The sequence below is a fragment of the Cupressus sempervirens genome, chromosome 6 (assembly GCF_028749045.1).
Source record: "Cupressus sempervirens isolate cs-2001-9-10 chromosome 6, ASM2874904v1, whole genome shotgun sequence".
NCBI classification, from domain to species: domain Eukaryota; kingdom Viridiplantae; phylum Streptophyta; class Pinopsida; order Cupressales; family Cupressaceae; genus Cupressus; species Cupressus sempervirens.
The window spans coordinates 675,495,649-675,522,766 of record NC_143123.1 but is presented as its reverse complement, the minus strand read 5'-3'; the positions used below and the strand labels follow the sequence as shown (position 1 = coordinate 675,522,766).

General features: G+C 35.2%; 1 protein-coding gene across 2 annotated transcripts in view; it reads right to left on the bottom strand.

The window, feature by feature from the left end:
* LOC149553993 (ribosomal RNA-processing 7 protein) overlaps positions 1-26,685 on the bottom strand; it is a 76,842-nt gene extending 50,157 nt beyond the window's left edge. Inside the window, exons 1-6 of one of the 2 annotated variants that reach the window (XM_089789323.1) lie at positions 26,538-26,685; positions 2,722-2,832; positions 2,441-2,551; positions 2,161-2,271; positions 1,872-1,982; positions 1,521-1,673 (exon numbers count right to left, since the gene is read on the bottom strand). In XM_089789323.1, coding sequence (XP_089645449.1) covers positions 1,521-1,673; positions 1,872-1,982; positions 2,161-2,271; positions 2,441-2,551; positions 2,722-2,832; positions 26,538-26,553 — 613 coding nt within the window. In that variant the 5' untranslated portion in view covers positions 26,554-26,685. The remainder of the gene's footprint in view (positions 1-1,520; positions 1,674-1,871; positions 1,983-2,160; positions 2,272-2,440; positions 2,552-2,721; positions 2,833-26,537) is intronic. The other variant, XM_089789324.1, reaches the window with a different exon arrangement.
* Positions 26,686-27,118: the final 433 nt, after the last annotated feature.

Sequence of the window (27,118 nt, the reverse complement as noted above, 5' to 3'; positions counted from 1 at the left end):
TGATCCAATGCCACACTTTACCACAAGGAAATGACCTTTCCTTTATATCAAGTCCTTTCCTAGCCAACCATCTTTAGTGTCAGTGATTTTTAGAAATTCAATTTAACTTTGGGCCCAGCCCATTTTATTTACACAAGGCAATATATGATGTAATTGATTGACAAAAGGGCCCGATGATCTATCTAGCTAGTATTCAATCTAGCTATAATTAACAATAATGTTTGTCCTTCTTCCTCTTATTTCCAGCAGAATTCAAATGTTTGTTTGAATCAAAAATGTGTCTACAAAACCCCAGTTCGATAGCGTAACAGTAATCAGATTGAAAGGCACAATTCATTAGTATAGATAACCAATTCAAAGTGCAAGAAGAGTTGCAAAAATTGTTAATTTCAACAACTATGTCATAAATTTCTTTCTCACAAAACAAGATGCATATCATGAATTTCTTTCTCACAAAGCATTTCTTTTATAATTATTATCACAAAATTTCATAAACACGATGCATATGATGAATTGCTTTCTCACAAAGCATTGCTTTTATAATTATTAGAGATGTCTTCTTCAAGACACCAAAAGCAAGTAGCTTCTCTCACACACTTTTCACTAAAGAGCCTTCATCAATTCACTTTTTAATTAGAAGCCTTCATTTAATAACTTTGAATTATTAATAAATAACTCCCAAGCTAAAAGCTTCATGAAGACATTTTTAACTTAAAAAGGCTTCTTCAAAACACCTTTCACTTAAAGGCTTTGCTTTTAAACTTAGGATTATATTCCATGTGAGTTAATGATTAAAACCACTTTAGGCGCCCAAAAGCAATTTATAGAACTTTAACTCAATATATACCACTGAAAGTGCCCATATCATCACTGGCTAAATATAGCGCCTAGGTGCCTGCCAGGAAATGGAAACTGTCATCACTGACTTACTAAAATAGTAAGTCGATCACCATGGACTCTCTAAACATCCTGCCAAACCCTGAGGATCACAATGATGGACTGGCCTCACTGACTACCTGCCATCTGCTAAAAATAGGGCACATTACATCTATCCTCAATTGATTTGGTCTGCTATAAATTGTTGCTATGGTAGTCCTGCCATATAGAGATGGTTTCTGAAGTTAGCTATTATGCTGGTTATTTGTTTTTCTACCATGAAGAAACGGGTGGAGGGCTGGCACGTGTTCATATCCAATTTTAAAATGTTTTAAGATCCGTTGACCATAAGGATATTAAAAACCATAAAAGACTTTTTTGCTCCTTAATAAGGTTTTAAACATTGCTCTTGAAAATCAAATAGCCAGTTTTAACTTTTCTTTTAGTCTAAGAGGTAGAGCATGGGCTAAAAATAGTTTCTTGAACATAAATTCCAAGGCTAGATTTGGCTTCTTACTTCGACTTTTATCTGTTGTGCCACCCTTCCTAAGTGATTTGCTTTAACAAGGATACCTTGCAGACCTCCATCTCACGATTAAGGCAAAAAATATATCCTTGCAAGTAAACAACCAACCTTTACGTACTTTTCATTCCCTTTAGAAGGGCACCCTTTGTGTTCTTCTCCCCATTGTTATCATCCACTGGTAAACTTTTCTTTTTCTTTATTTTCATCTTTTTCTTTGATGGTAAAGGCTTCTCCCCTTCATGTAATTTTTCTGCATCTAACATTTTCATCTCTGAAAGAAAATAAAACAATGCATAAGCAAGATTCATCATTGAATTCAATGGGTTTTAACCTTTTCATTCAAATGCTTTGGACAACTACATTACTATGATCTTGTAGAAAAATAACTACTGAATGCAACATTCTGCATTGTCTTCAAGCAATTTACACAAGGTCAAAAAGCCATACATGATCTTGTCATTTCACTCACCCATATTATTATCTACTGGTGCAGCTATCTGTTTCTTTGATTTCTTCTTTTTCTTTACGACCAGATCCACCCACTCTTCAAGCAGATCTTCTCCATTCAACTTGCTCATCTCTGAAACAAAACCAAACATTGAATAGCCACAACTGATTCATGCAATAAACATGCAGTTATCTATTTCATGCAATTGCCTTCTGACTGTCGCATTGTTGAGATTCGATAGTTTTAACACCTGCTTAATGCACCTAAGTCTACTCTTTAAAACAATACATGTGATAATTGTTTTTCTCACCCATATCATTGTCTACTGTTGCAATCTTCTGTTTCTTCACTTTTTTTTTCTTCTTTGATGCCGAATGTGCTGTCTGTTCATGCGGTCCTTTTTCGTTAAATTTATAAACCCCTGAAAGAGAAGAATAATATAACCACACCTCACCCATCAAATTCAAAAATGAGACAACTAAATTACAATGATCTCCTAGAAAATAACCACTGAATGCAATATTCTGCATTGACTTCAAGCAATTTCCCCAAGGTCAAAAAGTCATTAATGATCTTGTTGTTTCTCTCACCCATGTTATTTTCTACTGGTACAGCTTTCTGTTTCTTCGATATCTTCTTTTTCTTTAAGACCAGATCCCCCCGCTCTTTAAGCAATTCTTCTCCATTCAGCTTGCTCATCTCTGAAATAAAACCAACGAATAGCCACAACTGATTCATGCAAAGGCAGTTATCTATTTCATGCAATTACCTTTTGACTGTTACACTATTGTAATACAATAATTTCACACCTACTTAATGAATTTAAATCCACTCTCTTTAAAGCAATCCATATGATAATTGTTTTTCTCACCCATGTCATTATCTACTGTTGCAATCTTCTGTTTCTTCATCTTTTTGTTCTTCTTTGATGTAGAATGCGCTGTCTGTTTGTGTGATCCTTTTTTGTTAGATTTATCAACCCCTGAAAGACAATAATAATATAATCACACCTCACCATCAAATTTAAGTATGAATAAACTGTTTTGTGAAATTCTATATGTGCAACTGCCCTGATCTCATTTAGCAAGGTAATTATCACACAATCAGTAACATAAAAAACAATTATTGACTAAAACCGAAGTTGCTGATTCTGGCTCTAGTGCAGGGATCTGATGTGCGGAAAAAAAATTCAATTTTGGATGTGTCTACATATATATATATGTGTGTGTGTGTGTGTGTGTGTGTGTGTGTGTGTGTGTGTGTGTGTGTGTGTGTGGGTGTGCAAAGAAATGCAAAAAATATACACCCCAACCGCCCAAGCTGGAATCCAACTGTGACTGCTTAACAGGATGATGGGAGAGTTTTAGATGACTATGCATGCAGATTGAAGCATTTAGCACAATGGAGGAAAGTCCAAAATTTCCTGCCTGAACAGCTAAACAAATAAACCAAATACCAGGCCTCCCAATACACTCATCAGTGGATATTAAAATCGATTCTTTATTAGAATTGATTCTCCTCAAGGATTGACTTTAATCCTCCACCCTTGACACAACAGGTGAAAAAAATAAGGTGCCGATCCGCAGGAAGTACGTCGGCTGAGCAGGATAGAGGCATGTGATTCAGTTCTGCACGTGGAAGAGGGTCAAGCTAAAAAAACAGATCTGCCATCGCAGTCCATAGCAGGCACCTAATGCAAAAAATGGGAGGGAGGGGGGAAACAACAGGTTTTGCTATGCCAAGAAAAAGAAGAAACGAGTGAAAGTAATGTTGGACAAGCAGTCGCATTTGGATCCCAAGAGAGCACCCGTGCAGAACCCAGGCGCATCTGTGTGCACCAGCACCAGCACCCGGGGAATACCTGAGCACACCAATATCTTAGATTAAAACCCACAAACCAAAACACTTTCCCCACCCTCTAAACCCCAGCAAAAAAATAAAAAAGAACGGAAATAAAAGAGTGGAAAGAAAGAGCTGTGCTAAGGGACTGACACTTGCAGTTCAATGTTGGAGTCATTCTTTTTCCTCTTAATTTTGTTTGCTTCTTATTCTTCTTTAACTGGTCTGAATCCACCATTTTTAGTATTATATATTATCTGCACACAGAATAGCTAATGTAAAAAGAAACTTTTCAATGGGCATACTACCTAGTTATTTTAATACCCGAAGCAGATGGAATGAACTCTACAAAGTCTTTTGTTTCCCAAAACCCTAGATCTTCAGTTTTTCTTAAAGAATCAAATTGTCTCTTAAGGTATGTCGAGAATTTATATGATGTGAGCAAGATGGCGTCATGCCTTGCCAAGGGATAATATTAATACAAATCACAGCACTAAAAGTGAACAGATGAAGGAATAAGCAAATGACCTACGGTTTAAGTGCAAATAATAAAAGATGATCACTGGATAACTATGGGCATTCTTTTTGTATTAACATCTATACAATGAAATAAAAAGTTAACCCTAGGCTAGCCGACCTCACTATCATTTCCAAGACAAAAGGCAAATAATTAATATGCCAATTGCAGACATGAAGGGGGATAAGGCAGATGGGATAGGCTGCAATTACAGAAGACTAGTGCAGTAATCTCATTATTTATAAAGCAGCTATTTCATTAGTTAATCAAGCAGTGATTAGAATTCTTGCTGACTAAGTTGTAAACAAAGGGCAGCAATGGTAAATAATTAATTATTGTTTATCAAGCAGGTAACAGAACGAAGGAATGTAACCCTTTGATAATAGTATTAGCAATAAATACATGCAACTCCTTATACAAAGGGCGATACAAAAAGGGAGGATCTTCATTTGAGGAGGGCATGAAAGAATTGGAAAACATGACAAAAGAGAAAGACAAGTCAGTAATAAGGAAGAGATCTGCAATCATAATAACACAGCTGGAAACCAAGATGAGTTTTCCTTTCAGAATTATTCGTAGAATTACCAAGTTCAATACAAAAATAAAATTTCATCATTTTAGATAAATTTGTAATTGTGATATAATGATTCTATGGGCACAACATGTGCACCATGATTCTAGTGATTATCGAGTTTGATGTGAATTTATCTAAAATGCTAAATTGGACCCAGAGACTGTCCCTCTAAATTACATATAAAATGTAGTTAAGTCTGACTTTCACAAGGCCAATGGTAGACTTAACAAACTCAAGAAGGTCAATCAGACCTTGAAGCAACATGGATGATTGTCAATCTTGACAAAGAAAACAGACTAAAACAAATGCTTGTACAAAGATATACAACAGACACCGGAACTTTTGTAACTGAGGTGTCTCTATATTTCAGTGATTGAGGATAAAGAACAATCCAGCTACCTGTCAAACTTTATCCACCAAATATGTCCATAGGCCATAGTACAGGACAAACTTAATCATAAAATGTTATAGAAAGCGCCAATGTAATGAGTTGTATCTTCTTAACTGGGAAAGAACAGACAGTCTAAACCTAACATACAAAAGTTGCTTATTGACAACTAGAACAACTTTGCAAAAGATATCCCAACTACTACATCTCACACATAGATATGTCATTTGGAAATTTTGAGTTTAGGGATTTCTTGGGTTGAAGAACCAAAAAAAAAAATTATAAGGGAAAATAAACTGGGATTACTGACATTAGAAAGAAATGTGGAACAATTTCTATAACATAATAATCAATTGTGAAGAAACATCTTACCTATCTGCATCTCAAGCATTAGAGCATAGGAAACCAATTCAATCAGCATTGGTACTCGTAATGAGCAGATCAGTTCATAATATATCAACAATCAGGCACATAGATCAATCAGATCAGAAATTATTATTTAATACAGGCAGTAGTCTTCTTTAAGGGTCCGTTTGGTTCATGGAATTTTAAAAACCCGGATTTCTACAAACCTTGGTTTAGCCAAATCAAGGTTTTGCATATCTTCATTCCGAATTTTGGGATTTTACTGAAACTGTTTGTTTCACTCGGACGAGCCTGTGAAGTGCGTAAGCTTGGAGTTGAAGGCAAATTTCAAAAAGTAGTCCAATCTATTGCTTTTACACTCCTTAAAAAACAAAACCAGGTTTTGATTTTCAATTCCTGCCTGCTAGTAGGAATTTGGAAAACCTGGTTTTGAGGCAAAATTGGAAGTCATGTATGCTAATTCCATTTTGCAAATTTTGAAACAAACGCAAAAATTTTCAAATCCAGGTTTTGAAAAAGTCAATTCCTGTCATCTTCCATGAACCAAACGGACCCTAAGTGTGATATGCATGAGATATATGCTTTGTGTATGCATGATGAAAATATTATCTAACATATAATTTGTTGTGTCTGGTATAGTTAACGATGTGAAATGCTAATTAATTTATTTATTCTCCCAAGGAAACAATAATATAAGGGTGAGGAAGAAGATGTGTTTGGGAGAACTGATATAGGTTTACCCTCTAAGCAAACCATCCTGAGATTGATGGAATTGTCTTGGTAGGATGTTCCCGCCACTTGTGGGACAAGGGATCAAGTTATCTTGGTTGGATGTGTTAAGCATGAATGCTTGATGTAGTTGTATGTGGGAGTTTGTCAGTATGTCAAAGAGATGATTGAGTACTTATGTGTTGCAATCATGACAGTGTTTGTCATTGATGTCAACATAACAATTTTCAAGATAGTTCAGCCAGAGTTGCAGAGGAAATTTTGTTTGGCGAGGTTTGTGGTCAAAGAGATACATTATGTGCGCTTGAAGGTATATTCAAGAACTTGTCTTGATGCTATATCTATGTTCGAGGGGAGAGTTATGAAGATTTGCGTGAGTTACAGAAAGTTTGGTGGACACTTTTCTCAGAGAGAGTTTCTGGTTGATAGGTTATGGTATTTGCATTGTATCTTTTTGCAGAGGCTGGGAATCATTCAATGCACTTAGATTATGGTTCAAGACATGTTCATGATGCTATAATTAACGTGGTGGAATCATATGTTCATTTTGTGAGGATTTATGAAGACTGTTCAGCGTGTTGTTCCTAGGAAGTCAACTATTGATAAAATCATTATGGGAAGTGTTAATTGTAATGTAACGTGTATTGTAATATCTTAATGAGGTCCTATATTATTCATTCTAAATTGAGAAAGCCTCAACGCCGACTCAATACTTGTTTTAGGACTTGGTATAAAGGAAAGTTTGTTTCCTTGTGGTTTAGTATCAAGTACGGATGGTTATTGGTTATGCGAGCTTGAATGCGAATTATGTTTGATCAAAGCAAAGATTAATGTTGAGGATGTATTGTGAGCCTCAAAGGAACTATATTGGCAAAGTTGTTGTTGTTTAGTCGGTTCAAAACTTGGATATGTTATCTTGAAAATCGTTTAGTAAAGACAGTCTAAGGCCATTTGAATAGTAAGTTCAGTTGTCCTTTCAACTCTTAATAGGGTTGGCACAGCTCCTAACAAAGTTGGAATCTCCTGATAGGGATTCAAGGTCTCCTAACATGGACTCATATGTACTGATTGCAATTCGCTGGCTCCTAGCAGACTCCATCCCTTCACAAGGAACTTTTATATTAGTACATCATCTTGTGGGCATCGTTCCCACCAAGGTTTTCCCTCTGATCAAGGGTTTCCTTGGTAACATATCTAGTGTTATTGTGCATGCTTATCTTTCTATGGTCATTGAATCTATTGTTTACATGTCTCAAAATTAATACAGACATTGAGAGTTGTTTTAAATTCATAACTGGTTCACACCCCCCCCCCCCCCCCCCCCAACCCACCTTCAATTACCTTGGTGGACTTTACTTTCTAACAGGATGCTCCAGGCCCTTGGACTTAATTTGTGGATGGCCTCAGGCACCCTTTGTGGATTTCTTCTCAAAGCCCTAAATGTGATTAATTGTGGCAAATAGAACCATGGATGATTATCACATGTTTTATCTAAATAGAATAAGATTATTATTGTTATGTATTTATGCTTGATGTCTTAAATATATACTACATGCCTTGAGTATTTTTATATGTATTGTCTTAAATGTCTTACATGCATACTTCCTATCTCATGTATATTTATGTGTACTACATTACATGTCCTATACAAAAGCTTCATACCTCACGTGTATGCTTCCTGCCTTGTATGTAATTATGTGTACTACGTCATGCATGTACTGTCCCCAAATTAGGAGAATCCAAATTTTGCCATGGAGTGTCATTTCTATACAAAATAAGTAGGGATTTAGGGGTACCTTTTTCAATTGAGTGAGATCCCACAAGCGAGGAAACATTCTAATAATAATTCATTACTAGACATTCTTGAATTAAAAATGAACACATCAAATTAAGAGATTGCTTAAATCAGATTTAAGATATCTCAAGTTCTCAACCATAGGAGTAATAAGATAGGATGATTTGATAAGATGCCCAAGAGACCCCCTACCCTAGGCCCAAGAGAGGATAGACCATCCCTCTTGGCCTCATGTGGCCCTTGCCATACATATTAGGTGGCATACCTAGTGCTATGTCCTATCACCATTTTCCTCATCCTTGTCACTTTTACCTCGCCTCTCAATGATTGAGTACATGTATGCATTGGTTCGCCATGATAGACATCATCAGAGTCATTCACTACAGTATGCCCAGAAAGTCCCTCCTTCCTAAGCTCAATTGCAGTACCCTTATCCCCTATTTGGCCCCATGGGACTCCTTCATCACATACCATGGGGTGTTGTGCCTAGAAGGTGAAATCATCACCATTTTATCTCCTATGACTCCCTCATTTCTCTACCATGGCTAGTTGTAGCAGATAGATAACATACATGATATTTCACATATAAATCCAATATTATAGCATTCATGAGTTATCAGTGAGATGCATATTGAACCACTAGTAAATGTATATATATGATTTTGTATGTATATCTACATATAGATAGTCACATTATATCACTAAAATGCATGCAGAATCAAAGTAGAGAAGAGTCATCAAAACACCTATTATACAATATACATATCTTGTGATGCTCGTATCAATGAATCAATATTCTAAGCTATTATTAAAGTTTATTCTTAATGTCTTCTCTAGACCCTCAGGGACTCCCCTCCCCCTTACCCCTCCGCCTTCTCCCCCCTCATGAGGTGACTCCCCCCCAACCGACACTCCTTTTGCTTCACTAAGAATGATCGTGACCTCTTCGTCCACCACCTTAGATGGCTCCTCCCCCATGATTCCTTCATTGATTCTGGGGATGCTCCCTCCATGTTAGATTTGCTTGAGGACATGTTGTGAAAGTTTGCCCTCCTCTCCATTCCCCACCATTCCTCCTCCCTTTGTCGTTTGCCCAACTGCACGAGCACTTGCCCCATGAATCAGTGGTTTGATGAGGACTGCAAGTCCTATTGATGTGAGTTTTGTTATGCTCCCTCCATGTTTGATTTTCTTGAGACTGTGTTGTGAAATTCTTCCCTCCTCTCCATTCCCCACCACACCTCCTCCCTTTCTCATTGCCCCAAACACAGGAACACTTGCCCCATGAATCAGTGGTTTGATGAGGATTGTGGGTCTTGTTGATCTGAATTTTGTTCTAGTACAACATATAGAATCAAATACTTAATGTTTTGAGTAGAAACGCCAAACACTCAATCCTCTCTTGTTATAAGGTCATCTCTCATGCTAAGCTTGCAAAGTAAAATCATGAAATAACTTCAAGGTTCCTTCTTATTGTGGACATCACTCAATTTTATGATGTGATATGTTGGTTATCACAAAGGGACTTACATTATTCATTCAATGGATATCAACTCGTGCGTTTCAAGAGATTTGGCTCTACAATGTGCAATAAAAATGTAGTTTGCTTTTCCAACTTTTCCACTTCAAATTAAGCTTAACTTCTACTACTACTTCTACTTCTACTTCTAACTAGAAATGCAAGGATTTATGGATGTCTTGGACTCTGCTAGATGTAATTTCACCAGTGGCTCCACCCACCTAGTGCAAGCTTCTAAGGAATACACAAATGATTTTCATATCAATATCCTCTCTCCAATCCCATCATCTGGATGCAAACTAAAGATTGAACATCAATTGAAGTTTAGTGTTCTCATCGGTTTACCACACTAGGCACCCTTACCATCGACAAGAGGCTAGTGGCCTTGATTTGTTCGAGTCAAACAAGAAAACATCCACAATAACTTTCATTCAACTAAACAAATTCAACATGAAAAGAAATCTACTCCATGTGAAAGATTGAAGAAACCATGCAATAATTCAAAGCAATAACAAGTAATTCACCATGAAGAACCAACAATGAATTATCAATTACTTTGACAAGTATTATAGCAACAACTTCATCAAGTCTCTCCCTTAGCTATACTACTCTACTTTAGCTTTCTAATCTCTAGCTAATCTCCTAAGCTCCTCCAATCTAACAACTTACGAATGAGAAGGCTTTGGCCTTTTATAGTAGTTCTAGTACAATCAGAGTAACGAGACTCATCGCAAGTCGAGCGAGTCGTCTAAGTCGACAAGTCGAGTTACCTCGGTCGGGTCAAAATTACCTGTGACCCTAACTCGATGGGTTAACTGGGCTGACTCACCCGACTTGGCTGACTCGACTGACTCGCTTAGCTGACTTGGCTGACTCATTTGACTCCTCTGATTTTTAATTTTTGTTTTCAAAATTTTCTTAATACATCTAAAATTTACCTTTGTACTTATGTAAACGATGTATGTTATGTATGTGATCAAATTACCTTATATTTCATGATGTAATTGTATCTTTACGTTTTATTCAATAATGGGTTGGAATTTATTTAAATCCTAAAAAATCTCTAAATTTCAAGGGTTTTGTCACTTTGCCGAGTCATAGGCAAGTCCGAGTCAGGTCACAAGTCGAGTTACCCTTGCCAAGTCTAAGCCAGGTCCGAGTCTCGTTACTTTGATTACAAAGAAAGGCCAAGATCGAATCAATATCAAGGATCGAGATTTATTACTACAAACCCTAATTAGGGTTGCCAAATTTGCAACCAATTACATAAAGGCACCCATTTGTGGGCCAATAAGAAAATTACAATGATTATGATAGCCAATGAGAAAATAGGACACTTAGCATGTTATGATTGACTGTGCTTGAAGCTGAAATTTTCTAATTGGAGGAGGCAGACAATTGCCACCTCATCATCCTCATCGTGTGCTTAGAGTCTTGGCTTGTAGAGTATCTCCCAACATTTGTGATTTTCTCCATGCTTTGAAATTTCCTCATGGAATTGACTTGCACCGCTTGCATCTTTTTGAACCCATGAACTTGATCCTTCTTGATTTTCCTTAGATATGTACTCATGTAGCTGGATCCTCTGTGCTTTCCTGAATTTGCTCCCGATTCTAACTTGAGTTTGTAAGTTGATAGCTTGACCATGAATCCTTCCTTCTCACTTGAGTCCTTAAACTTAAGTCATCTTCTTGCAATATCCACTTGAAGTTTGAGGCCTTGATCATCACCTTGCCCTCTAGCTTCTCCTTCTCGTTGGCGTGAAGATGGAGGTTATGTGCACCAACAATGCTCTAATTCTCCAAGATTTCCCAAGAATGAATTTCAATTCAACCCTTCTCCTTGAATTCACCTTGCAAAATAAAGGAGAAAGGCATTAAGCTTGTGAAAAAACTGAAAAGTAAAATCACATCAATAAACAAGATTCATCCCATTTTGCATTGAAATTTATTTCTATATGTCCATTGGGCTAGGGGGCAGACTGATTTCCATAAAGATTTTCAGACCATGGACCATAATCTAATTCTACGAACTATCATTGAGGAGGCTTGGCCTTCCATAAAGATTTTCAGACCATGGACCATAATCTAATTCTACGAACTATCATTGAGGAGGCTTGGCACTGCTCGACAAAAGTCTACTATTGCTTTGTAAAATTTCACAAAAAAATTGACTTTGTTCCTCAAACTGCTCTCTTACAAAGATTTAGGGGCATTCGAGTTTCTGAAACTCTATTGACGTTTATCGTGAGGTTATATGAGAGTGTTGTGAGCAGATTCAAGACTCCACAAGAATCCTTGAATCCTATTCAAAGCACCATCGAAGTGAATCAGGGTTGCCCTCTCACCCGTACTTTTTTTGGTAACTACATAAACGAGCTCAAGGCTTTCCTTTGGGACTTCTCGTTCCCTAGCAATGGTTGCTGCTTACACCAAGTTTTGATCTCCATTTTATTGTTTATCGATGAAGTAGATCTTTTGGCTTCTTCCCCAAAGGGCCTCCAACAACTTCTTGATGGGTTAGCCTCCTTTGGTGACTTGCGGCAATCAGTTGTAAACCTAGGCAGGACCTGGGTAATGATCTTTAACTGCTTGAAGACCTCGCATCTCCACTTCTACTTTCAAAGCGAGGACATTGAGATCACATACTCCTATACTTACCTGGGGGTTAAGTTCTCCTTTCCCCGTTTCAATATGAGACTTTCCATGCAGCCCTAGGTTAATAAGGGGCTCAGTTCCCTGGCTATGCTTGAGAACAGTGCTTTAGACATCACTTCCAAGATACTACAACCAAGATGTCCCTCTTGGACTCCTTGGTCAGAGCAACCATCCTCTATGGCTCTATTGTGTGGGGACCTCTCTCCTGGAGTTTGATTGGGCTTCGTTTGAGAGAGTCCAATCCTCCTTTGACACATCATCAGATGTCATTGATTCACTCCCCACAGTATCATCTTGGCCCAGTTTGAGACTCATCCTTTCAAACTTGGGACCATCTTTGATTTGATTTGGTTTCTCCATTGGCTTTGCGGACTCCACTAAGGGTCGCAACAAATATTATTACCTAGCCTATTGCTCTTCCAAGGCAATGTTGGGCTCTGATCCTATTGGCAGAGCTCACTATTGGTTATCACAGGCCTCGGCTCTCCTTGGTTCGATTGGGATTACGATGGGCCACCTCCCCGCTTTTAGTTCTCTATGGACACCCCCACTCACCTCCTTCCCTCTCAATAGGAGCTGAATGAGCACGTCAGGAAGTATATTATCACAACATGGAATAACCCTCCGAGGGGGCTCCACCTGAGGATGGCTTTCTATGTTGAGCACTACATGGATATCTAGGACGGGGTTATTGCGCACCCTTGGTACCTCACTCGCCGCTAATCTCATGCCCTTTGCATCTTTTTGAATCTTTAAGAGTGGGCTCTCATCAGTTACATATACAAACTGACCACCAAAATGAAGAGGACAAGATTTGCTACCTCTGTCCCCTAGGTAAAGCGAAAAAGGAGGCCCATTTTGCTTTTTGTTGCCCCATATACTATGAGATCAAGGGGAAGTTCTATTGCTTGTTTAGAGAGTGCATGTCCCTTTCTTCATTTTTCAGGTACACTGATCAGCAATGTCTTTCCCTCTATCTCCAAGAGGCCATGCAGCTTCATGGTCACACTTTACAGCTTCTATTCCCGTTGAGACAGACTTCAGACCAGCTCATCGCCTCCTTTTGTACACCTAGGTCTCCTACTTGAGGGAAGAAGCAATCGCTTGGCCCTTCTTCGGGACACACCATATCTATGAGGCCTCACAGAGTACATACTCGGCAACATCACTCTTTCTCTAGCGGCTCCCTAAAACGGTCTCAAGCACAGCCTCGCCCGAGACCATATCCTTTGGGTTTGGACTAATTCTCGCTTGTGAGGAGCATTTAGTCTTTTCTTGTTCTGTTTTTTTCCTTGCTAGTTCTTTTTGCAAACACTGTTTAGTGCTCTCGTTGCTAGCTATTCGCTTGTTGTACATTTTTTAGTCCCTTAAACCCTTGTGGTCTCTTGTTGGACATTACTAAATTTATCTTATCTTATCTCTTCTTTTTTGATGATGCCTTCTTTCCTTTTTAAATATCTTTGGTTACATCTCTTAGGTGGTTACCCTTCTCTTCAAACAATGGTGTCTCTTCCACATGCCCCTCAACTCATTTAATTGTTGTCCTTATTTAATTCTTAACTTAATCGCTAGCTTATGATTGCTTGCTTTAACTTAATGATTTTTTGACTATTGATGGGGATGTGGAGGAATATTTCATTATATCAAAGTTTGTGAAGTCCTACCATCTTTAGACAATTTGTAATCAAAATCTAGTCAAGAATGGCATTTGATATATACAAGGTTGAATAGGGACAAGGGTACTTTGGGTACAAATACGCCTAGTTTTTAAAATACGGTAAAGTTAAAATTTTATAGAAAATATGAAAATATGACTCATGACAATGAGCTTTCAAAACAAGAACAGTGATAAAGTTTTCATATGTAATGTATTGTTTTCAGTTTCACATTTGCAATATCTTTGCAATAATAATATATGCTACATGTTTAGATGTATAACAGAGAAGACAAACTTTAAACATGAACAAGATCATAAATCATATAACAATGACATATTACAAATCATAAACTTCTGACTCAAACAATGATAAAGTTTATTGTTAATCAATATTTTATCAAAGTTTCAAACTGATTACATATTGAATTAAGCTTGATAAATAGCAAGCTGATATGCAAACAAAAAACTGAACCAAAAATCAGAAATCTTAATCAAAATCCTTAGCTATGATGGTCCCATCGAGTATCGGGTACTTGGGTATGTATATAGGTACTTGGGTATGTGTATGTGGTACTAGGGTATGTGTACCAGCAACCAAAACACAACCCACAGGTATGGGTACAAGTACCCATGCAACTATGATTATATCATATTTCAATTTGATGATTGATTGATTGAATGAATGAACTACTTTGAATTGACGATTTGAGGGATTGTTGATTTAATAGATTGAAGCTTGATTGTTACAATTATTTAGTTCCTTGATCCCAAGGTGAAGGAATGGTTGATATGGATTTGATGATTATTTGCTTCAGCTTGTCAATTGATTGATATCAATAGGAATAAATGATTGTTAGATGAATGAAGGTTTTGTGTTGATGGATTCATGATTGATGATTGATAGAAGATCCTTTAATACTTAAAATGAGGTCTCCTTTATGCTTTCTTGGTGAAAGGATCGCCATCTTTCATAAGATTTGAGTCACCACCTTTGATTGTTACTTTTGAGAATAATAAATAATTCTCCAAATTCATCTCCTTAGATGTCGTATGTCCTCAAATGAATCCTTCTCCTTTTTATATTTTCCAATGAGAGGGAAAGTTACACCTCTTCACCACACCTGCTCTTTGCAATGGTCACACCCCTTCGCAATCACATCTTTTGAGAGAGTCACAACCCTTCATTACTTATGCCCTATGGAGGAATCAAAACCTTTTGTACTTGTCATCCTTTCGAGAGAGTCACAACCATTCATCCCTTATGCCCTTTGAAAGAGTCACAACATTTCATAATTACCACCTTTTTAAAGAGTCACAAACCTTCATAGTTGCAACCCTTCATCATTGCCTCCCTTTGAAAGGGTCACTTCCTTATTTGATCCTTATCTAATTCCTATGCTCTCCTCTTGTTCCTTCCTCCCCCTCCCCTTCAAATGAAATTCTCCTCTTCCAATTATACCTCATGTTTGAGGAAGGTACAGATTTTCCATTCATTTCTTTTGACCATTTGTTAACTTAACTAAATTTTAATTACTTTTTTATTTAATTATTATTGTTTAATAATGTAATCCTATTTTAGGAAATGACATGACAATGCTTTACATGTCGTGTGGATGCTTCATGCCTTACATATATTCATGTCTATATTTCATGCGTATGTTTCCTATCTTATGCATAATCATGTGTTTGCTTTATGCCTCATGTGCTTCTTCCATGTGTACTCCCTATGTATTTTAATGGCCACTCCTCTTTTGTTTATGTATTCTCTCTATTCAATATGGAAACTTTCTCTCTTTAGAATGTTTCTATTTCTCTCTCTTTCTTCATTATAGAAACATTCTTTTGTATACTTGTATATATAAATCATTTATGATCTTTGTTTAATAACACAGTCATTCTTTTACCATAATATGGTATCAAAGCTATTTTTCAGAAAAATAATAATAATTTCATTATTAAAATTTTTTAAGTTGTTTTTCAAAAGTGGTTTTGAAAATCTTTGATTTCTTTATGAAATTTTTAGACTTGTAAGATTTTCAACATCCCTTGCCTAGGTGTGTACAAAAATTTTGTTTGTAGGGATATTTTTTAAAATCTGTCTAGGGTTTCTATATTTTTTTATCTAGACCACTTTTCTTCTATAGCTCATGCGTCATCTGCTTTTTCCCTGCCTACGCGACCAGCTTCCTAAGGAAAACGATTGGCTTTTTGGCATTTTAGACCTGCATTTGACGTTTTTTTGTGAGCCCGTTTTCTACAATATCGTGTTCTTTGTTGGGGGCATTTTCGACCTATTTTTCCTACACATCTTCTACAAAGGGCAGTGTCTAGGGTTTTTATAACCCTTTATCATTGATTTCCGACCAAAACAGATTCATTTTCCACCATCTTTATAGTCAAATCTGCCATTTTTTTGTTTTTTCAAAAATGGCTAGGGTTGAAACTTTCTTTTTCCGTGTTGTTTTTAGAACTTTTCACGTATTCTTGGTGGGTTTTTGTAGATATCAACTAGGTCAATCTCTGTTTTTTTTGGGTGCATCATTTTTCGTGCCTCAATTTTTGAGCCAGCAGATTTACAATCTAATTTCATATTCCTTCTCGATGTTTCAAGCACTCTTCTAAGTGTCCTTTCATTTTTTTTGGGTCTTCCGTTAAATTGCCTCAAAGTTCATGCCTTTTCAAATATTCACATTTTTTTTGCGTCAAAAGCGTGTCATGTCATCACTCTCAAAACTTCTCTTGGAAGGCAGTCAGCGATTCAACAGAAAGAACTACAACACTTGGAAGCAATGATGACGATCTTTGATTTCCATCGTCTTGAGGTGCTTGTTCTGGGTATTGACACTCGTCCTCCCACAATCAATGCTACCACGGACCAATATTGCAGAACATACAGAGCGGATTCCCTTGCAAAAAAATCTGTTTTGAAGTTCATTGACCACTAAGAGAGGGTATAAGAGTTAAATCTCTCTATTTCTATTTCGTAGATTAACTTCTATTTCTAATAGTCACTCCTCTTCTGTTTTCATATTCTCTCTATTCAATATGGAAACTTTCTCTCTCTCTTTAGAATGTTTCTATTTCTCTCTCTTTGTTCATTATAGAAACATTATTTTGTATACTTGTATATATAGATCATTTATGATCTCTGTTTCATAACACATTCATTATTTTACCATAATATTCTCTCTTTAGAATGTTTTTATTTCTCTCTTTTTTCGTTATAGAAACATTCTTGTGTATACTTGTATATATAGATCATTTATGATCTTTGTTTAAAAAAACATTCATTATTTTACCATAATACCTCTTACATGTATGCTTTGTGTCTTGCATGTATCCTACATATATTTATGTGTTTGCTTCACGTCTGTTACATATTCAGCATTACTACTTCATGTGTGTGAGTGCATGATAATGTATGAGAATTGTTTGATAAGAAAAAATTTACACTGGCCATTTTGTGCACAGCTAATATATGACTAAAATGGCAGTTTCAGAACAGTTGAAGAAGAATAGGAAGAAACCAAAAATAAGGAGGCAAAAGAACAACACCAACAGTGAACTGCAAAGTCAGTCACTACGCAGTTCTTTTTCTGTATCTTTCTCTACAATTTTCGAAATAGTTTGGGCATTTATTTAAAGTGTTTTGTTTATGAGGTCTTAAAAGATTAGCTCTTTTTTCATGTCATGATAATGTGATCAATACCCTGCAAAAAAATAAGACAATTGTGCAAATAGAATTGCACAAAATAGTTTTTTCATACTTGGATTTGATGGATGAGGTGTGATTATTTTAATGGTCTTCCTTTCAAGGGTTGATAAACCTAAAATCTGATTGCATGAATAAGTTGCATATTCAGCTTCAAAGAAGAATAAAGAGGTGAAGAAACAAAAGATTGGAAGAGTAGACAATGAAGCGGGTGAAGAAAACAATGATCGCATGGGTTGTTTTAATTAGTAGAAAGGCATTTAGCACTAGTGCAATAGTCAAAAGAGAATTGCATAAAATAGTTAATGGCACATTTTATCGCATAAATTAGTTGTGGCTATAAGACAAAAATAAAAACTACCTAATAAACTAAAGACTAACTAAGATGACCATTAAAGAAATGTTATAATATTTTAATACCCTCCCTTAATGGTCATTGTATAATTGATGCCTTTCGGTCACAAATTCTTCAAAACATTTTGCTACTACTGAGACCCTCCCTGGATCTGCAAAATGTAAATGACCAAGAAGCCAAAATATGCCCAAAAATGAACAGATAAGGGTGTCCCCTTCTTTAGAATGCTTTGCAACAAAAGATAAGAACATGTCACTGACTCTGCCACCAACCCTCCCAAATCAGCAAAGCATCTAACCAGAAATCATCACAAAAACATCCAACCTGATGTTGGAAAACGAAGTTGCTCTTCCCTGGAGACAAAAACAAACATTGAGAACAACTAGCACAATTTTGAAGAAAAATCATCAAACCCTCCAAACTTTGTAAATGAGCATGATGCTCCAAAATAGACTACAAAAAGCCACGATATTTTTAGGAAATCGACGAAAACCCAACACAATTATTGAGGTGAAAGATTGATCAAAACCCAACATGATTTTTGAGGCAAAAAAACAATCAAAACCACATAGATCTGAGACATACTTAATTTTTGAGGTAAAACCCAACAAATAATTTGAAGAAAAATTATAAACCCACCAAATGCTTTTTGAGGAAAAAAATATAAACCCACAAAGGAATCCCACGCAACTTTGTGAATTACAAAATCAGAAATTAATTTTTAGGGAAAAATTTGTGAAAACCCATCAAAAAAATTTAAGGGAAAAAATTATGAAAACCCATCTGTTACATCCCAAATTTTTGCCCATTTAAAATAATCATATAGCCATTATATATTTCATGTGAATGACAGTTAGATAGTTAAAACAATTGAATGTTATGGTCTAGTGAAATGGAAATTATGGTTAATCGTTCTGATTAATGTGAAAACTACTTGTTAATTTCTTGTTACGACTTAACTAAAAATGAATATTTGCATTTCAAGAAATTATAAATATAGTTGTTAGCCGTTCTGACAGTTATGGAATAATATATGGTGGTTAGCTATTATGACAATTATGAAATACTTTTGTTTATAGTTATCTTGAATTAAATTGAGGAATATGTTATTATCGTGGAAGTATTCTTTTTTGGATGTAGGAGTAGACGAAAAGGGGGGAAAGCATTGCTAAACGAGATTTAAGGAATGGAGCACCAAAAAGGTCCATCAACAAGCCATCAGGTATGGGTTCTAACCATCTTGGGGAAGGATTTAACGGCTAGGCAACATAAAGTATACCTTGGACAATCATGAGCTAACCAATCGGTTTTTAATACAAGAAAAACATTAAACATTTAATAACATAAAAATTGTTACCTTTTTTTTTTATATTGAGACCGTTGAGTGGTTGTCAAGATGTAACTCTATATATTGACACCATGTTATTTTTAACATCTATAATTGCACCTACATGTATATATGTGTGTGTGCACAATCAATATATTGATAAAAGGAATTATATAATTCAAAATTACACAAGAATATATATATGTATGTACGTACAGTTATAGGTGACATCAATAGCATGATGCCAATATATTTTGATATAAAACCATGAGGAATTATAATATGTCTTTAATTTTGGCTCCATATTGATGAGTGATTGCCACCTTCATATCAACATATATTCCCTTTTAAGTTTTAAAATTTGGTGGAGTTACTTATGACCGATGGTTGGCCATGCATGATCATTGTTTCTTTCTTGTAACTATGATTACAAGCGGGTGATCTATTTAATTCTTCCTCTATTGCCTCAGGAGTGTTCTTTTTCCTCTCCTCGTACTTGGTTTTGAGTTTTAATTCTAGCTAGAACTCGCTCACAGCTACAAGCTGACTGCAACTCCCATCAATAGGATATCATAAAATCCTTGTTTCATATAGTGCATTTCAAGAGCTGCAAATTACCCAATGCCATAGCTAACAGTTCTGGACTACATTCATCGCGTAAGAGCTCGTTGTCATCAAGTCGTAATAGACAGAGAGCATCCAACCATCAACAGGTCATGTAACCATTTTTTTATATTTTATTGTCATTTCTTGTCGATTTAAAAGAGGAACCGATGATATAATTGAGTTGTAGTAGTTTCATTATCCATTCTTGGTCATGAACGAAACACCAATGGTCGTAGATAAAGGCTATAGAAAGTTGCTTAAGTAACAGAAATTTCCAATCCTTTCTTATTACCATGCTTTCAGGTGTTGATGGACATACAGACCCGCATCTATAATGAAATAAATTTTCATCTCTAATATAACTACTTTTGTGTCATTCTGTTATGAAATCCAATTTTACCTTAGAATATGTTTCTTCTTTTAGCTTAGGAAAAATGGTATGTTACACCATCAAATAATTTTTTTAGGGAAAAAAATATGAAAACCCATCAAAAAAATCTTCATGCAGCAAAACGCAAGGCTTCACATGGTAAAACGGCACATGCAAGTAATATGCAAGTGCATGCAACAAACATGCAAGTACATGCAACCCTCGAAAATCAAAGACTTTTGCTGCAACCAAGAAATCAAAGGATCAAAACCCTCAACCAAGCATGCAATTTCCAGCAAAAATTGTCGAAAGCAAACCACAATTTTCATAAAATACCTCTAACGAATGTTATTTCTAAAAATCGAAAAATAGAAAACATTCCAGATCAAAAGTGGCTCGACTTTTTCTTAAAAAATTCGTCAAATCCTATGAAATTCCATCAACCCACTCTAATACCATGTTATGATAAATCAATGTTGTTAATGTTTGATAGCTTTTGTCATATAAGCATATGTATAGGAGATATAATTGAGTTATAAATATATGAAATAAGAAATTAATATAATGATATATATATTATATATCTATGATTAAATATATTATTATATTAATTATCTGATTAACAAATAGACATGTCCCTTCGTCTATTCATTTACCTATTCTCAATCTATATCTAAAGAGGATGTTGCATTTGGAAAACACATACCGAATTCATGCCAGTGCTATTACATTTGCAGCGATCCGAAAATTTAACATAGTATCAAAGCCATGGTTCAAGGAAAAATAGTATCCACAATGAATTGATGCAATCACCCTTAAATTCATATTTTCCCCGTGTTTCACTGCTAGAGGCTTCTAACGATGCTCGAGCTATTTGCTACATGTGCTCAAGGCGTCGACCAAGATGTTTGATCAAAGTATTTGGAAATATCGCACAATGTCAAATATTGTATTTTGGGTTGACTCTGGATCTCTATGTGGGTGGATGGTATAGATTGGTCATGAGCTTTATGCTAAACTCTAAGATGCGATGATTTTACGGTCAATCTATTAGGCATGAGTCATTACAAGGTCACCTAGTATCAATAGTATATGTGCACAGATACATTTAATTGACAGCTACTGCTGTTGAGAAATGGATTGAGCAAAGAATAGATAACCCCCGAAGACAGAGAAATTATAAGTAGTAATTTAAATCACAATAAGGACTATGATTGTCGCAAAAGCAACAAATTTAGTTATTTATTGACCAAAAACTTCAAATAATTCATGGTTACTGAGAATGTAATGATGCATGACGTATGATGTTGTCGTTTATTGAAATCCAATAACAAATTTGACTTCACTGTCGGTGCTCATAGGAAATCAAGACATAATTACACAATCAGTGAAAGAAAATATATAGTCATCGAACACCATAATTAAGAAGAAGAATAACCATTTCCAAATATGAAAGTCTCAGTTATTTTGAACTCTCTTTTCATATCCAAGTAATCTTACACAAAGGGAAAGACTCTTGGAGCATCGATATGTCTATTAGTGTTCACTAAAAGAGGAAGAAAGATGGATTTCTCAATCTTATTCATTTTTTATAGAGAAGAAAAGAGGGATAACACAATCCATTAAGAGAAGGATTTATAGGTTCCCAAAATTTGTAGAATACAATCGCAAGTTGGATTGGACTACCTTGGTAGTGCAATTGCATAAAGTCACTACGGACCTCACATTATGAATCAAGAGCCACGTCATCCCTAAGGCAAGACTGAATAGAGGAGTCGAACATCAACTTTAACAATGTCAATAGTGATAAGGATCAAAGATAATTATTGGATGATGTGGGATTTGTGACTGTGCAACATAAGGGCATACATTCAGTAAAGTACTAAGTTAATAGAAGTATTGGGTAGCAATTCCTAAGGTAAGTATAATATACTATTATTTTGTATGTAAATGGAAATAGCATGAATATATGAAATATATCTGTGTAACATCTTTTAATTTAATAATTTGACATTATGAAATGTAAAAGAATTAGTTGATGTACATCAAAATACTAATATATAAACTCTTATAAATATAAGTGACTATAGATTAAAGTATAGCTTTAAATTATATATTTATCTATATTGAATTAGAATAACTTATATTATTATGCAAATCATTCTTATTTATATTATAAGAGTTATGATCCTTGATCTTTTCCTCTAAGAATGTTACAACAGGAAAAGGAAGATTGAGATTCAGAGGGAGCCTAACATGTTATTAAAGACAACCTTGAAAGAGAGGGAGAAGACTGAGGATATTACTAACCTTCAGTGATCTCATTGTTATTAATTAAGAGGGAGTAAACCATGATGAGATGGATTCTCCGGTGATCAATAAGTTGTCACAGTCAAGAGGACTTTGATTCATACATCGTGACCATGTGATTTAAATGGGCCTACCCCTTGTGTATATCATGAGGAAGTGACGACTTCCAAATGATCATCACTTGTATTTGGAGAAGTTGTTGTAAGGTGACGATCTTACAATAGCTTGTATTATGAGATCAAATAAATTGAGTAAATAGTGAATGTCTTGCATCTCAACATTCTGAAAGACCATTACTCAGAGTATTTGGTGAATATCTTTGATATTCTAGGAGGCCAATACTCTTGATATCATATGTGATATCAAACTTTATTTTGAATAATTGGTGAATAAGTTATGATATTCTGGGAGACCAATACTCATAATGTCAAATGTGATATCACACCTTATTTGAATACTTGGTGAATATCAGATGTCGATATTCTAGGAGGTCAATACTCTAGATATCAGATGTGATATCAAAACCTTTTGAGTACTTGGTGAATATCATTGATATTCTGGGAGGCCAATACTCTTGATATCAAATGTGATATCAAAACCTTTTGAGTACTTTGTGAATATCATTGATATTTTGAGAGGCCAATACTCGTGATGCTGAATGCAATATCATATGGTGGAAAACTTCTTGGGTATCTAATGAGATATCCTTAAATTTTGTAATACTACCAATTGTGTAATATTTGTCTTTTGTTCATCCTTCCTAGCTAAGAGGGAGTGTTAATGTTTGATAGCTTTGGTCGGATAAACATATGTATAATTATATGAGATATAATTGAGTTATAAATATATGAGATAAGAAATTAATATAATGATATATATATTTTATATATATGATTAAATATATTATTATATTAATTATCTGATTAACAAATAGACACGTCCCTTTGTCTACTCATTTACCTATTCTCAATCTATATCTAAAGAGGATGTTGCATTTGGAAAACACATACCGAATTAATGCCAGTGCTATTACATTTGCAGCGATCCGGAAATTTAACAAATGTTGTTGTAGTTGTATTAAACAAAGGAGATGAAAGGTCCTTATATAGATTTACAATGACGATATTTCTAAAACAAACAATCATAAACTAAAGATGGAAATAGAAACTACCTAATAAACCAAAGACTAAATAAGATGACCACTAAAGAAACAACTTCTTTTAAGCTACTTAATAATTTAAAATTAAGGAAAAGGGGGGAAAAAAAAGAAATCAAAGAAATGGAAAGCTGTGCAATTAGATAATGACATAGGTGAGAGAAACAACAATAACATGAACGGTTTTTGGTTTTTGGTTTTTGGCCTTAGGAAAAGCACTCAAATACAACACAGCAAATTGCATTAAGTAGTTGTTTTCCTATGAGATCATAGTAATGTAGTTGCCAAAGGCATTTGGACAATAATATTAATTTTAAAAAACTGAATAGTTTTCTTTTCCACATTCCTTAGACACAAAAAATATAATTGATTAAATCATCAAAACACTCGATCATGATGTTTGAATGTTTTGGTTCTTTTCTTCAATTTAATTGCTCCAGCTTTGGCAGTCTTTTGTGCCTGTCCTTTAGGATAAGCCTTGTTTGTAGCAGCTAAAGCAAAAAGCATTGCTCAAAATTGGATTAATTCAAGTGTAAATGCATATAACACATAGGCATATCAAATATCAGTTAGATTACATACAAGAATATGCATTTAAACAGTAAAGCTAGTAAATCAACCTATATAACCATTTCTCTGGTTCACAGCATGCAGTCAAAAAGTAATACCCGTAACTTCCACTTGTCAGTGAAATCAGAAAAATATTTAGTTGAACAGATATCCACAATCAACTTAGACTCTACTCACAAGTCTGACTAATCCCAGCATGCTCATAACCTGTTGTGAAAAACAAATTGTGTGTGCTCATTGTTTGTATACTACAAACCCCAATCATTGTTTGGGAGTGTCAGCAATGAAGGTTCATAACATGGTTACACTAAAAATTATTGCCCTTTACATCTTGATATGTGACTATCAAAGTTGGAAGATACTGGATCCTATCAAACTCCAAAGAGAAGGTTGAATGATTTATCTAATTCTTGGTATATTCCCTCAAAGCCTTGTGGCATAAATCAACCTCAATTAGCCAAGCCTCAAACATTAAATCATTTTCTCGCAGCCTTAGTAGAAACTGAATTGCAACAAAGCTGAACCAGCTTGTTAAGTTCATAGACAACAATGCTTGAAAGATTACAATACGTGTGGAAGGTTCTACCCAATTTTTAATGTCTAATGAATAGAAATATAATGCCAGATTGGCTTTCCTAATTTGATATAGCAGTGTTCAAGTATACTCTGAATTAGGATTGACATAAAATACAAAAAAGTATAAATGGAAATTATTTACACAGGAAAAAAAAACAAAAAACATGCACAAGAATACTACTTTTTCATCAACGCAGTTCTAAACAATCTTCTTCCATTTTATTTTTGCTTTTAGAACTAGAGCAGGGTTTCAGGATGGCAGCCCACATCAGGTTGCTGGGCAAAACCCCTGCCACCAAGCTCGAACTAAGGACTTGGAGTGTGCAGTGACCTTCACAGTGCATGCCATTTTTCATAATTTAACAGTTTTAGTTGGAAGTTGGAAGTTTTAACATAACTCCAAATCCTTTCAAAAGGTGCCTATTTCAGCAGAACATGGAAGGGTGGAAAAAAATTATTTTATGTAGAGCTAATTCAAGCCAACCTTATAAGTTGATCTTTAAGACGTGCCAGTGTGAATAATCAGGCTGGGACTAGACCCTGCACATACACAACTGGATGAGCCTGGGATCAAAATTTGGCCTAGACCACTCTAAGTTAGGCCAGAGTTTCTGATAAATCCTGGTCACAGAGAAATGGAAGCTAAAAACTGTCACTGGTGTTAAAGTATAAATAATAAAATAAAATACTTTTAATTGTGTTTTAATTTATTTTTATTAATATTGTTTTAGCACTAGCAAGCTTCTTATAAATTTATGATATTGTTTAAGTTGATTAAATTCACCCTTTTCAGTATTTATAAATGATTTTTTTTAATGACGTCCACGCGAACAGAGCAGTCTAAGGAACCGAAGAGCAACCGCCCTAGATAATTTCCGAATTCCTTTCCATTTCTAATTTATTTTTTCCTAAATGTTAAGAAAAGGTAAGTAAGATGTTAGCTGATATTTAATAGTTTCACTTGACCTTCCGAACAGTATCTCCTAGGGTTTAGCCACACATCCATGTTAGAGAATGTCATTACAAAACCCTAAAGATCTTTTTTGTCTTGAACTGAACGGGAATAGTTCCTATAAAAATATTGTACTGCAAAGAAAGTGACAAAAGTTTTGGCATTGTAACAATGAAAGAAGGAAGAGAGCTCTGAATTTGAGTAAAGCTCAAATCAACAAAAATAAGCTTAGAAGTATTCACCCCATAATTTCCTGGCACTTAAATGGAAGTAAATATGTTATGAGAGAGTGTTAGCTATTGCAAGGATGAGTGATTGAGAAACTCTGACTGCATATCACCACAAAATTAGTTGCTGATGAGGTCCACAACCTGAAACATCTCAAGCACTGCTAAATCTACTCATATGGTGCTAAAAAGTTGGTTATTTCTCAAGCTGAGCTCTATTAATGTCGGTTGTAAGGCATTCATTAGAAACTTACGAAAGAGAAGATACTGAAACCAAAGAAAGCAAGGCTTTACTCAGGTAACAGAAATCATTGCTCGGCGGTTGCGCTGGTATTACAGTTCGATAAGTTTCCTCAAATCCTATCCTAAATAGGGTTTGATCGAATGAAAAGTTAATGGGAATTATTGTCAACAGGAACACAAAAAAAACTTATTTCAGGTTAATATAATCATAAAACCATTGCATTTGACAGTTCATTGAGTACCTCTGCGAGGAGCCATTGATGCGTTTCGCCTTGCGCTTCCTGCGCTGTTCGTCAACCTGCCTCTAACCCACTACAATGCTTTCATAAACCCTCAACCAGCTCGGAGTAACTTCAAACACAAATCCGTTTATTGGGAACTAATGTTCCTGTTAGACCTGATGTCAATTAATTGTTTTATTTTAAAAATCAATTATGAGATATGATTTCTGATTTTTTGATTGGTCTATCGATATTTTCCCGGCGTTTATTTGTATTTTCCGCACCTTTGGAACCAAATAAGAAGAATTTATTATAATCTTGAAAGCTATCTGATTTTAAATTTTAAAAATATACAATATTTACTAAATTTTAATAAATTTATTATATCAAAGCTAATAATTAAATAAAAAATTAATATTAATTGAAAAATCTATTGTGTATTAGGTAAAAGTCTACAACTCAACGGTAATTTGGGAAATAGAGTTCTTGGGTTTGAATCTACCTTGCTTAACATATAATAATAATTAATTCTTATAAATAATAATAATTAATCTAGGCTTCTTCGGATAATAATAATAAATCTATTGTGTAAATAGAAAATT